This window comes from Diceros bicornis, chromosome 5 (assembly GCF_020826845.1).
Source record: "Diceros bicornis minor isolate mBicDic1 chromosome 5, mDicBic1.mat.cur, whole genome shotgun sequence".
NCBI classification, from domain to species: domain Eukaryota; kingdom Metazoa; phylum Chordata; class Mammalia; order Perissodactyla; family Rhinocerotidae; genus Diceros; species Diceros bicornis.
In genome coordinates, this window is record NC_080744.1 from 97,562,680 (window position 1) to 97,575,757 (window position 13,078).

Consider the following 13,078-nt stretch of genomic DNA (forward strand, 5'->3'; position numbering starts at 1 on the left):
AAATCCTTTAATTTCAATAAGATAACCATAATCTTATATTTTTAGGTAGCATCAACAATCAAATGCAAAAAGAAAAAACATTTCATGAAACTATTCAGACTGTAGGTATAAAATGGAAATTCAGCCCGAGGCCCAGGTGCCAGTTTGCTGCTGACATTGAGGCCTCGAAGGCTTTCAGTGCCCCCTATTCTGGGTGGCCTTGGCATAGCACCCCCTTTCTCTTCCCTAGGGCTTCAGTTTCTTTCCTCCACTCACAGGAGCCTGGGGCTGGCAGGAAAGCCATACGCAGAAGCTGCTGCCGGGCACCGCTCACCCCAGAGGTCTGCTTAAGTACACTAGTGCAACACAAACCTGATTACGGAAGTCGTGGGTAAATTCCATGTTATAACAATCATGAGACTGAAAGCCAGGACTCACTCCCGAGTCCATTCTCATGCTGGCTCCAAGGGCTCCCCGGAGAATATGGTTCTAAGTCCGTTTGCGAGAAAAATGCTCCCTTCCCAGGGTGGTGCATGGTTTCCATAAGCCCACTGGGCCCAGCACCACCCTGAGGAGGTTGATGAGAATCATCACCAGGTCAGCATCCAGTCTTGCAGGATGACCCTGAGGAAGACAGACCAGGTGAGGGAAGAGGGTTTGGTCCCTCCGGGGCCTCTCAAGTCTCTCCTTGGAATCCACCCAGACCTCTGGAGGGTCTTGCAAGGACCAGACATATCAGGACAGCCCTGAGAGTCCTACTCTTAGGACCTTGGATGCAGTCTGGGCTCAAGGGGTTAGCAACTGTTCAGAGGGACAGGAAAGACATTTCACGGAGAGGCCAACAAGGAGAGCTAGGAACAAGAGCACGTGGGACGGCATGAAGTCCGTCATGCTGGAACAGCGGCTTAGGCTGGGGGTGGCAGGAGATGACGGCCACAGCCCGAGTAGGGCCTGGTCCTATCCACTGTGGGACCAGTCCAGCGGCATACTCTAGGTGCTCAATACATGTATTGAAATATTGACTACTTGAAGTTGCAGTTAAAAGTCTAAACTTATTGGACCAAAGCACAAGTGATGGGCAGGGAGATGATGAGAACAGGCTTGATTTGGCCACATGATCCAGGCTCCAGCCAGGAGACTCATTACGTAGGCTCGCCCACGTGGAGGCCAGTGAGGACCTGGACTAGGGTCCCAGCCATGCAGCTGGGGGTGAGGAACAGATGCTGAGGGCACTAGAAAGGAGAATTCAAAAGAACTTAGTAACTGATAAAGGGATCCCAGACAAAGGGAAAGGTTAGTGAAATACTTCATTCCTGGGCCTCCTCTCTAAAAGCTCGATATGACCCATGAACAACACATGTGTTCATGTAGAAATGGGTAGTGGGGCCTACTATGTGTTAGGGAACTGCGTTAGTCACTGGAGATAAGATGACTCTACAGATTTGATGATGATGCTACAGACCCGGGACATGGACAAGTAAACAGAGAATTATAATAACCCGATACGTACTAATACAGGGGAAATTCTGGGTACTACAGGGACCCACAGGAGAGGCTGCACCCAGGCTGAGGAGGCAGGGAGGCAGGAGGGGCACAAGCAGGGTGCAGGATGACTTGTCCAAGAAGAGACAGCTTGTGCAAAAGCTCAGAGCTAAGAAGACAGCATGACAATGAAAGGAACTCTGCAAGTATTATTATGGAGGGAAGGTAGTTTGCAGGGAGCTGTGAGACCAGACTAGCTAGAAATGCCTCAATTTGGAGTTTGGCTTTCATCCTAAAGTCAACAGGAAAACCATGGAGTGTTGCAAGTGGGCAAATAACAAAAAGATGTCTGTTTTAGAAATGTGAGTGGAGGTTACTTGACAAATCAGAGGTCGATCTTCCTTGAGCATCTTCCAGGATACCAGGATCACGCAGCAGGTAGAGAGCCATCTGTCCATGTAATCGGCTCTGCCTGAGGCTTTATGAGGGAGCTGTGGGCACCCGGGGCCCTCTGCAAATGGTCCAGGAGGGGCTCAGACCAAAGGCTTATGTGAGGCTCAGGAAACCCACAGAAATCGTCATTGGTAAGGTTAAAAAATAATGGAGTTGGGGAGCATTTCAACCTCAAAGGGCAGAGGGACTCCATCCTAGAAGTTCACTCATTCACTGTAGCCAAGTGGCCAAGAATGCTGGGCTCTGTCAGACAGACCTTGATGCTCATCTTTATCCCACTAGTACTTCCTACTTTGTGATCCCAGGCAAGTGGGGGTGAGGAACAGACGCTGAGCGCACTAGCAAGGAGAATTCAAAAGAACGTGGTAACTGACAAAGGGATCCCAGACAAAGGGAAAGGTTAATGAAATATTTCACTCCTGGGGTCTTCCTCTCTAAAAGCTCAATATTACTCACCTGTAAAATGAGCACAGCACGCTCATCTGTAAGATGAGAACAACTCTTCGTACCTCAAAGGGTTGCTTTAAGGACTGAGAGACACGGTGTAAAGTTCCTGACATACGTAGTAGGAGCTCAGAAATGCCAGCTAGCACTTTTCTTCATCAAGCAAACATTACTGAGCATGCTGGCCACCTGCTAGGGATGACAGAGATGAGAAAGACCCGCTCTCGGGAGGCTCCCAGTCTACCAGCCAGACCCCGCTCCCGGCCGTACGCAGGTCCAGGGGCCCTAGCTTAGCTCTCGGTGATCCGAAAAGATGGCAGGCAGCCAGGCCTCGGACCTCTCTGCAGGTAAGCTGGTCCCACGGCCCACCCCGGGCTCCTGATCCAAGGCCAGGCCAGCAGCCTGAATGGAGGAATGAAAAGTTGTTCTGGTCCCTGCAGAGCAGACCCAGTCCAGGGACAGGCCTCTACTCTGCATCAACACTACTCGAAATTAATGAGCAGAAAAGAAAGTGACCCCTGGGCCTTGGAACAAAGCCCACTCTTTACAGCACCTGCCATCTTTAACTGAAAACTACCTTCCAGCTGCACAGAAAATAAATTCAATGAAATTCCCACTTAAATTATATGCAGTCATCTGGTCCTGAGAGTAGGAAATACCGGTTCTGATGCAACATCCTTGGTCCTCGTCACCACGACAATATATCCAATTGGATCAAATCTAGGGACTACAAAATTCCCAAGGAGCCAAAGACCCAGACTAGAGGGCCCTTATTAGCATGAGTTATCTTGGTCTCCTGTAATTTGTTCTCCTTTCCTATCACTGCGCTACATTCTAAACCAATCATATTCCCAGTGCCTCGTACGGAATCAGTCTTAAGAAATCTCTATTGGACACAGCCAAAAAACCGAGGGGGAGGCTCCCATCTTGATATCCCCAGGAGGCGCCAATGAATGTCCTGTACTCTGTATGGAGTTTGTGAGCCGTTTCTCTTCTCAGCCAGAAAAAATGGGCCAAAACAACGTAGGAGGAACAATTTAGGTTAGGCAATTAGGAAGTCCTTCAAAAAATCTAAATGGACTCCCAAAGGACACTGCAGAATTCACTTCTCAAGTTATTAAGATGGTGGAAACATCTAAAGTCTCTCAGCCCCAAGATCTGAAAATCCACAGAAGTTCACACCACATGGAATCTCATGGACACATTTACATGGGAAAAGATCAAATTGGCTCAAATTTTTTTTTTAATAATTTTATTTATTTATTTTTTCCCCCAAAGCCCCAGTAGATAGTTGTATGTCATAGCTGCACATCTTTCTAGTTGCTGTATGTGGGACGTGGCCTCAGCATGGCCGGAGAAGTGGTGCGTCGGTGCGCGCCTGGGATCCGAACCCGGGCCGCCAGCAGTGGAGCACACGCACTTAACCACTACGCCACGGGGCCGGCCCTCAAATTTTTAATATATGTTTAAAACCTTTTCCTTGTAGTATTTAATTTGTTTTTTTTCCCCAAAGGCCCAGTAGATAGTGTATGTCAATCCTTATAGTATTTAAAGAGAATAATCCTCATATGTCCAAAAAGGAATCAACCTCTATACTAAAACAATTTATCAAATCTAAAGAGATGTTCTGGCAAATCATGGCAATGCCTACTCACTACTCTTCAGTGATCTAAACAGTGAGTACTCCTAAAGCCATGCTTTCCCAGGCCTGTTCTTTCCAGTTATATCGATGTGACACAAGAGCATGATGTACCTGGAAAACATCTCTACTGGAAGACAAACAGCATCCCAAATTGATTTTATTGAGGAAGACAAAGAATGGGGCATCTGGGATTGTTTCTAACAGATAGTAGCTATGTGGCTTTGAGTTGTTCCTCTTAAATAAGGTAATATAGAGAACGTGACTAATACTGTCCCAGACACTTAGTAAATGTTTGCTAAATCATAAACGCTTTACCATCAGACTTGCTAAACCCAACACTACTTTAGCCCCAACTAATGACGTAGTGTCATTGTCAGCAACCTGACCCCATGTGACAACGGTCTCACATACCCATCTATTATTAGTGTGGCTCTATCAGGTGTTCTGTGGATGCCCAAGATGAAGCAAGAAGTTCTAGTGAAGTCAAGAATTGCCAGTGTTTTCAGAAGCCTTATTGGGCAAGAAGCTTCAGGTTGAGCTCCAGACAGAGAGGGATGAAGGACCTGGAACACTTGAACCACCTATAAGGAGGCATCTTTTCTGTGTGTGTATGAGGAAAATTAGCCCTGAACTAACATCTGTTGCCAATCCTCCTCTTTTTGCTGAGGAAGATTGGCCCTGGGCTAGCATCTGTGCCCATCTTCCTCTACTTTATATGGGACGCCCCCACAGCATGGCTTGATAAGTGGTGCATAGGTCCACCCGAGAACCCCAGGCCGCCGAAGCGGAGTGTGTGAACTTAACCGCTACACCACCAGGCTGGCCCCTGGATGCATCTTTAAAATTATTTCCTATCTATTCTCGATAGTTCTGCTTTAGTCATACAGGTAATCTTGGTGGAAAAACTCCTATTTTGTCCTGAATTATCAGAGTCATTGTGGCTGAGCCAAAATGGACTTAAAGCCATATTCCTGGGACTCCCTTGGGTCACAAGCCACATCTATCTACTGCCCATAGCACAGCCTCCACTTAAAGAAATAATATCATGGAAATTGCTATGGATTAGTATGATTCCATCATCAGGAGAGCTGAAATATCAGATGATCTATTTTTGTCCGTTCTATGGACAACTTTCCATAGCATTACTACCACAAAATACCTACGCACCTTAAAAAGTAAATTCCAAGTGATAATAAAACTAGAATCATATTTATGTTTGTAGAAATATCTTTATCATGGAACTTACAGGAGAAGGAATGTTTAAGTAAAACCTGGCTGCCAAGGAAACTTTTAGGAAAATCTTTACACTAAAATTCTATCTGAAGGAAAGTGCTGGAATGACTTGGCCATTAATTTTAGAACAGGAAAGCTGATGGTCGTCAAAACAAGAAAAGTTGAAACTGAAAGGGAATCAGAAAGCACTAAATTGACCTAGGTTTCCTACAATATATCTCTAATTTCTGGAGGTTTGACATCAATCCAGGTCTCCTAAAAAGTTGACTGATAGGGCCAGCCCCGTGGCTTAGCGGTTAAGTGCACGTGCTCCGCTGCTGGTGGCCCGGGTTGGGATCCCAGGCGTGCACAGACGTACCGCTTCTCAGGCCATGCTGAGGCTGTGTCCCACATACAGCAAATAGAAGGATGTGCAACTATGACATACAACTATCTAGTGGGGCTTTGGGGGAAAAAATAAATAAATAAATAAAATTATTAAAAAAAAAAAAAAGTTGACTGATAATATAACCAAGGCAACTAATTAGTGATTTTTCACTTGATCAGTATGTTAAGTACCATCTAAAACTTAGGCAAATTAAAAGGAAGTTGGAAACTATTAACACTTTGGGGATGCTCTGCAATTTCAGCAAAAGTTTTTCAGGGCGGTATCCTCATTAATCCTGAATGCATGGCATACATGTTTCCCTTCCTGAAACACAGGATGAAAAAAAGTTCCCTCTCTGTGTCCTAATCTGGATACATGTATGTTATTAATGAATACTTAAAATAAAGTTTAAAATCAGTAAATGAATTCATTTTTAAATTATGCTAACAAATCTAAATCAGGATGCAAACGTTTCCCTGCAGCTTGAAACATCTGACCGACGTTGTGGTTTTAAGAACTTAACATATCCGATGTTTCAGAGAACCTGGGCAGTCCGCCACACAGAATAACAGAGGAAGACTTAGAAGACAGGGCTATGCTCTTTATCTGGGCCATCCTTGAGGGTGTCACAATACACTTGCTGTGCCAAATTACCGGAAGGATAGAGGCAAGATTATTAGGGGAAATTGACTTTAACATAAAGTGTTTTAGATAATACTTTCCACGACCTATGAAGTAGATAGAACGAGTCTGTGGAGCTCAGCGTGAGGCCTTGGGCTGCATGGAAATTCATCATAAATATTTAACTTGTACAACGGGAAAAGCGGGGTACAGATGTTTAGACATGTACAATGAGTTATACCTGCCTACCTCAGAAGACGGCTCCAAGGACCCAGTTACATAACATACATGAACACGCTTTATAAACCGAAAAGATCTCAATAAACATGATGAATGCCTAAGTGCCCATAGGAAAGAATAAAGCCATGATTCACCCATGGCCATGACATTTACCTCCTAAAAGACTGTTTCTCAAATTCAATGTGCACAGACACCACCTAGAGATCTTGCCAAAGAGTAGATTCTGATTGGATAGGTCTAGGGTGGGGCCAAGATTCTGCCATCTACCAAGTTCCTGGGTGATGCCAATGCCAGCTCCCAGGACCACACTTGTGAGTAAGGAGGCTCTAAAAATCATCCTAACTCTTTGTGCACAGTTGGCCTGAAGGGGCATATTTCCTGAGTATGTTGCAGACTTCAGTTATCTCTAAGATGAGCATTGGAATAAGTCTGTATGCTTCATTGGTTCTGAACATTTTACAAACTCCATAGCAAAGTGCTCTTTCTTGGGCAGCCAAAGAGCTACAGGGCTGATTTTTAATTAGGTTGTATGCTAGTTCCAGTTTTCCAGGACCAGAGTCAACAACACGCAAAAACATAGAAAGCTAACTTGCCAGCTTAAGGCGGGTGGGAGATGGGGGAGAACTCCGTACTTATAAACACTCACACATACACACATGTGCACCCCAAAAGAAAAACCTGCCAATTCCAAATTGGCAGGAGAGACTAAATTATCTTCTCTATCTGAAGAAAAGGGCTCAAAATATCCAGGAGAAAAAAACACCTGAGCAAACAAGAAACTTGCAAAAATGCTGCCACCTCCTGACACAGCAGCATTGTGGACTTACAGCGCGGGAGGAGAAAAAAGGAAAGCAGCAGGCTCCACAGACCAGTGGTTCTCCTGAGTGGGCATGCATCAGCCACCTGGGAGGGACTGATAAGACTCAGACTGCTCCGCCCCCAAAGTTTCTGACTGCGTAGGCCTGAGGTAGGCCGAGGATGAGGCTGCTGCTCATGCTGTGGGTCCACCAACCACGCATGGAGCAGCACTGAGTCTTCCCAAGGGGAGGAACCAGGTGTCACTCACAGCTGTACCCCGTGCCCAGCACAGGGCCTGGCACACACATTTGGCCCCCAGTAAATATTTACGGAATGAATGCCCATTATAACCTTCATTTCCAGAAACAATTTTACCACTTGCTTATGTATACGCGCTGCAGGCATCCTGTACACACATTCATTTCAAAACACAACTACACACGTGCCAGACACCACAGCCCCTGACCTGAAGAGGCCTTGCACTTCACTTAAATCAACTCCAGTCACAGACACTAGGACCATGCTTCCTCTATACACACTATCTGGACAGTTCAATCTTTGAGATTTCTGCCACTGAAGTGGAAGCAGACAAGTCATCTATCCAAACAACCCTAAAGAAAAACCCTCCTTAGGTAAACAGGCCAATTCATTTCACGTACTCATGCAAAAAAAAAAGTTTTTTTTAATCAAGACAAGAATTTGCCTGCAGGGAACAAATATCTGTGTCCACGTTGGGAACCAGAGACGGTCTCCTTCAGGGCTCCTCCCGTTGCTGCAGACCAGAGCACCGGGCCAGGGGACGGCCCTCAGGCAGAAGTGCTGCTCAAGTCATATGGATTTCTTCTCTAACTCCTTTCCCGTGGCTTTGGCAGGCGTTTTTCAAATCCTCTGCCTGATCTGCATGTTACCAGAGTCACATTCATTCTGAAAAACAGTTGTTTCTGTTAAAATTAGCTGTTCCAAACTGTCAAATATTTTAGATCCCTATGCCACCTTAAAAAAAAAAGTGTTTGTAAAATAACCAATCCGATGTTAACTAACGCTTCCAGAATTACAAACTCTTTCGATATTTCTTGAGAAATATGACCCTAAATTAGAAAAAACTGATAGAGATTAGGATGGGGGAGAAAAAAAGACACACACACACACACACGTAATTTTTGCATTTACTAACATCAACTCAGAATAAGTAATAGAAAAAGGCCAAGCTTAAAACAGCCAAGGAAAGACAGAGCTGTGCTTTTCTCTAGTTAAGTCAAGTCTTGAGTTTGAAAGCCTTTTGTCCCATTTACTTGGGCTGACTGTCATAAATAACAGGTTTTGTTCTGAGAACTTAGCCATAATGATTTCCTTCTCTCACGACCATTCAAAGGAAGAAGGTTTTCAACATTCGAGGTCAGGATGGTGCCCATTAACACTGTGTAAGAAAACTTGCCCTTGGAAGTCAGAGGAGCCCAAGGACTGATGTCTTAAAATAACTCTGGCATGGTTTAATTAAAAAAAAAAATCAGGCCACTCTGATTTTATTCCTGGAACCACCATCTCTGCTGACCTTATTAAAAGCAATGAAATAGGTCTGAGATGCTCCTTTTTAAAAATCAGCGCTATTTAAAAAACACGTTTAACAGCCTGGTGCACTGGAAGAAAGTTAAAATGTCAGAGACCTGTGCCCAAATCCCTTGCCTAGCTAAGCAGTACAGACACACAGAAACCCTGTGCGTTTCCTCACTCTGGTTTCCTGAAACCTGCTGGAAAAAACATACACAGAATTCATTTCAAGCCACCTGCTGGAAGAAAAATCCCAAACTTCATCTTAGAGACAGATGGAAAAAAAAGAGGTTAGAACACCACTGAAACTTATAACAACTTCAGAGGACAGAGATTTTGAATATTACAAGTCAAAATCTTTAACATACAGAATCATTAAGAGCAACTGTCACTTGGCTAAGAGAAAAAGAAGTTTCAAAATTAATTTGGTGACTAGCTGGTTAACTTCATCTAAGTAGATAAGGAAAGTGATTTTTTTTTTTTGGCTTGCATTGTCCTGAAAATTGCTTCTGCAAGGAATGAGTCCAAGGAACAATCAGCAAATTCTTTTTTTCTTAATCAAATACCAAATTTACAGATTTCTGGCCCTAATTTTATTTTACTTTTTTCCTTTCAATTTACTCTTTGTGATCTGCATAGGCTAAATGAACCTTGTAATTATAAACCGTAGCATTACTTTCGTAAATCCAACAAATAAAAATAAGTAAAAATTCCTATATAAATGCAGGATTCTCATTGGCACATGGGTTAGGTTTTCTACCTCCAAAATACTTCCTGAACTTGACTGATCCAGACTTAAAGAAGGACAGGGGAAGAGGAATAGACATTCTCAAGGTCATTTTCATCCTTTAAAAACTTTAAAATTTAAATCTACCAGGACCTACGAGAGAAAAACAATGGCTTCCCTGACCACTTTTTTAAACACACACACCCTACCATTCTGAGACTTGTTCAAACTTCAAATCCAGAAAAGCCGAACAGTCCTAGTCTCACCCAACACAGGTTTAAAGAGGTTTGACACGTGGAATAGGATGTTCTTGCAATAAATACAGGCATTCAAGTAAAACAGTCAACATGACTTTCCTCTCTCTAACATACTACAGTGAAGAATTCTTTCTTTATAGATCTATGGAGGTTTAGGCACAACAAATCCCAAGAAAAATGTAAATTGACAAATTTAAAGCATGTATGAGTTTTTCCCCATGTGGCTTTTCAAGGGCAAGCACTGCAAATAAATCTGCTGTGCTTTCAGGGGGAAAAGGTTCAAAACCTAACTAGGGTCAGCAAAACTATACAACCTTCTCCCTTCAAAAAGTTCTTCTTAAAATGCCTGCAGAAAGGACACACTGTCTTAAAATAACTCCAAATTTCAATTAACAAAGCATTCTTGCAACACACAATCAAGCAGGGTATCTTAGATCAAGGTCACAAAAATAAGTCCTTTGCCTGCAATTATGCTGTGGCTCTAGAAAGTTCTAAACACTTTCCAGAATATCTCTCTCTGTTAAACAGTCTAGAACACTCTATGCTTTTTTCTAAAATCATGAGTAAATGGATTTTGTCTGAATAGATCTGTCTACGTGAAAGAGGCCACATACTCTCATTTGATATACAGTACTTTTACTGTTCCAGGCACAGACCTTCTGACCTGAGAAGGCTGGCATACCACTCGAGATTAGGAAGAGTCTGGAAAAGACAGGCAGAATACAATCAGACTTCAGTCCGCCTGAACCACTGTTCATCAGGACAGAAAGATGAGCAGAGACAAAGGGTTCTAAATTACTTTCCAGGAGAAACTAGAGACAAGACAAAAACCCCAATAGCCCCGTTCCAGCACTGTACACAGTCCAATCACGTTGGTGTCACCTGCCTTTACAAGGTGAGTGTTATACACAGTTCTCTTGTCTTGAATTCTAGGCTACTCAAAGAACTCAAGGGTAAAGCAGAAAGGGTTGAGGATTGGGGACCCCTACCTCACTGCTACTTAAGTAGACTTTCCAGGGCACCTTTCCATAGATGACATGCGGCATGCAACATTACAATTATTGAGAATCAACAATAATTGCAAAAAGCCATCTGAGAAACATAACATTTTAATAGATGAAATAAATACTCCAGTACATGCAAGGTAAAAACTTGACATTGGGGGAAGAAAATCACTCTATAGTGTAAATTAAAAAATAAAACACACACTCACAGTAGCTCCTCCCCCCATTTGCAAATCACATGGCAAAGTAATACTCTTTCCACACCAAGAACACACCTAACCCAACACGATTGCTTAAAAAAATACTATACAAAAAAGTAGCTACATCCATGTCTAAGGAGTGAAAACTGAGGTAACTTTTCTTTTAATTAGAGGGAAAAAAAAGACCAAAAAAGAAATGAACCCATGACTTCCTTCCTGCCCAATTAAGAATAAAATTTAGTTGAGGAATTCCAGAAGAGGAGCTGGGGTGGGGTGTGGGAATTACACCGCAACCAGCAGATGACACATCTTCCATCTCCCGGTCCCTACTGAGGATGGGCTGGTGGGCCCCAGGGCCCTCCAAGTGCGTGTGTAAATCGTATGCACGGCCCTGTCTTCTGGAAGATTCCTCTCGAGCATTCAGCATGGGGGGGTTGGGAGTGGGGGGCACTTCACCTATGATTTCTTTGGTATAAATGGAGAGGGGCAGAGGATAAGTATCTTCCTTTAGTCTGGGGGTGGAAGAATGGGTATGGGGCCGGGGATGCTAATTCACAGAATTGGAATTCACTGGCGGTAAAGTCCTGGGCGAAGACCTCTCCCTTAAAGCCTGAGATAGCAGGGTGCAGCCTTCAGACACGGCGCAGGCCGAGTTCCTCAGCCTCTCCCTGTGGTCCGACATCTTGGCGCCCCCGTCGGGGTGCTGCGCCAGATCCCTGAGGCACTGGGTCAGAAGCACGCAGGCAGACACCACGCTCATGGCGCCGCCCAGGATGGCGGTCTGCACCGCCTTGCCTTCGGCGCTCACGGCCGCCGCGCGACCCAGGAACTGCGGCTCGGTGGCGAAGCCCACCAGGGCGCCCACGGCCTGCACCAAGGGCCCGCTGAAGAGTGCGCAGCGGCTGCGGGCCAGCTCGCTGGGCGCCACCTTAACCTCTCGCACGCAGGCCAGCAACGCCGACGCACTCGTGCTCATGCACTTGACGCCCAGCTTGAATTGCTCGCGCGAAAAGCGGTCCCGAGACTTGTCGCTGGCCAGGGCGCACGCGTCCGTCAGGAACTTGAGGTTGCGCGACAGGCCCTGCGATACCTCCAGCAGCAGCTGCGGCGTCATATCGGCCAGCGGCGTGGCGCGCAGCACGGCGCAGCCCTGCTCCACCTCGTGGCGGCAGCGCGTCACGCGGTAGCGGTCCACCAGGCCGGGCTGCGCGGGCTGCGCGCCCGGTGTGGCCACGGCCGCCAGATAGGCCGCGTGGGCAGAGCACTCGGTCAGCGACACCACCAGGTCGCCCAGCTCCACCAGGCTGTCCCCCGCCTCCCCGAAGCGGCCCATATTGAGCTGGCTCTGCACGTCGTGGGTGAGGATGGAGAGCCCCTTGGTGCGCGCGATGATGGTGTCCCGGCACTGCTCGAAGGACTCGGTGCCGGCACAAGAGGAGGCGGGGCCCTCGAAGAGCACGGGCCGCGCCTCGCTCGACAGCAGCAGCAGATCGGCCACCAGCTGCATCTTGCCCTTGCAGTGGTCGCAGACGGTCACCAGCCTCTTCCGCGGCTGCGAGCAGGCCCCGCCGACGGCGCTCGCAGGAGCCGGAGAAGCCGCCTCGCCAGTGGGCTTCCCAGCGCTGCCGCTAGCCATCGCGCCCGGGGGGCACTGGCATGCCGCTGGGGAGCCCACTACCACCGCCACTGCCACTGCCGCCGCCCCCGCGGCCGTCGCGACTCAGCTGGCCAAGGCCGCGGTGCCTTCTCCGCACCATCATGCCATCCACCGCCGCGGGCAGAGGGCACTGGGCTGCGGCGGCCGGAGCCCGGGCGGCGCGGGGCGGGTCCGAGGGCAAGGGAACGCAGGAGGCTCTTCGGGGTGCGAGGAGGCGCTGCAGCGTTCGGCCTCTCCGAGGGCTTGCCGGAACCATGAACCGAGGCAGAGCGAACTCACAGATCCCGCTCCTCGTCGCCGGGCTGCCAGGAAAGTCCCTTCGGTTGGGCCGCCGCCGCCGCCTTCCTGGGCATGGCCCGGCCCGACCGCCGAGCGGGGAGGGCGGGAGGGGGGAGCTGGGAGTTGTCTTTCCTTCCTTCCTTTCTT

The 13,078-nt window shown here is 46.8% G+C and overlaps 1 protein-coding gene across 1 annotated transcript; it reads right to left on the reverse strand.

Annotated features, from left to right (window-relative positions):
* Window positions 1-10,882: 10,882 nt before the first annotated feature.
* On the reverse strand, window positions 10,883-12,632 carry TLNRD1 (talin rod domain containing 1). Its single transcript, XM_058542587.1, has one exon. It carries the CDS (start codon window positions 12,629-12,631, stop codon window positions 11,543-11,545), a length of 1,089 nt encoding a protein of 362 aa, XP_058398570.1. The 5' UTR covers window position 12,632; the 3' UTR covers window positions 10,883-11,542.
* Between the last annotated feature and the right edge of the window lie 446 nt (window positions 12,633-13,078).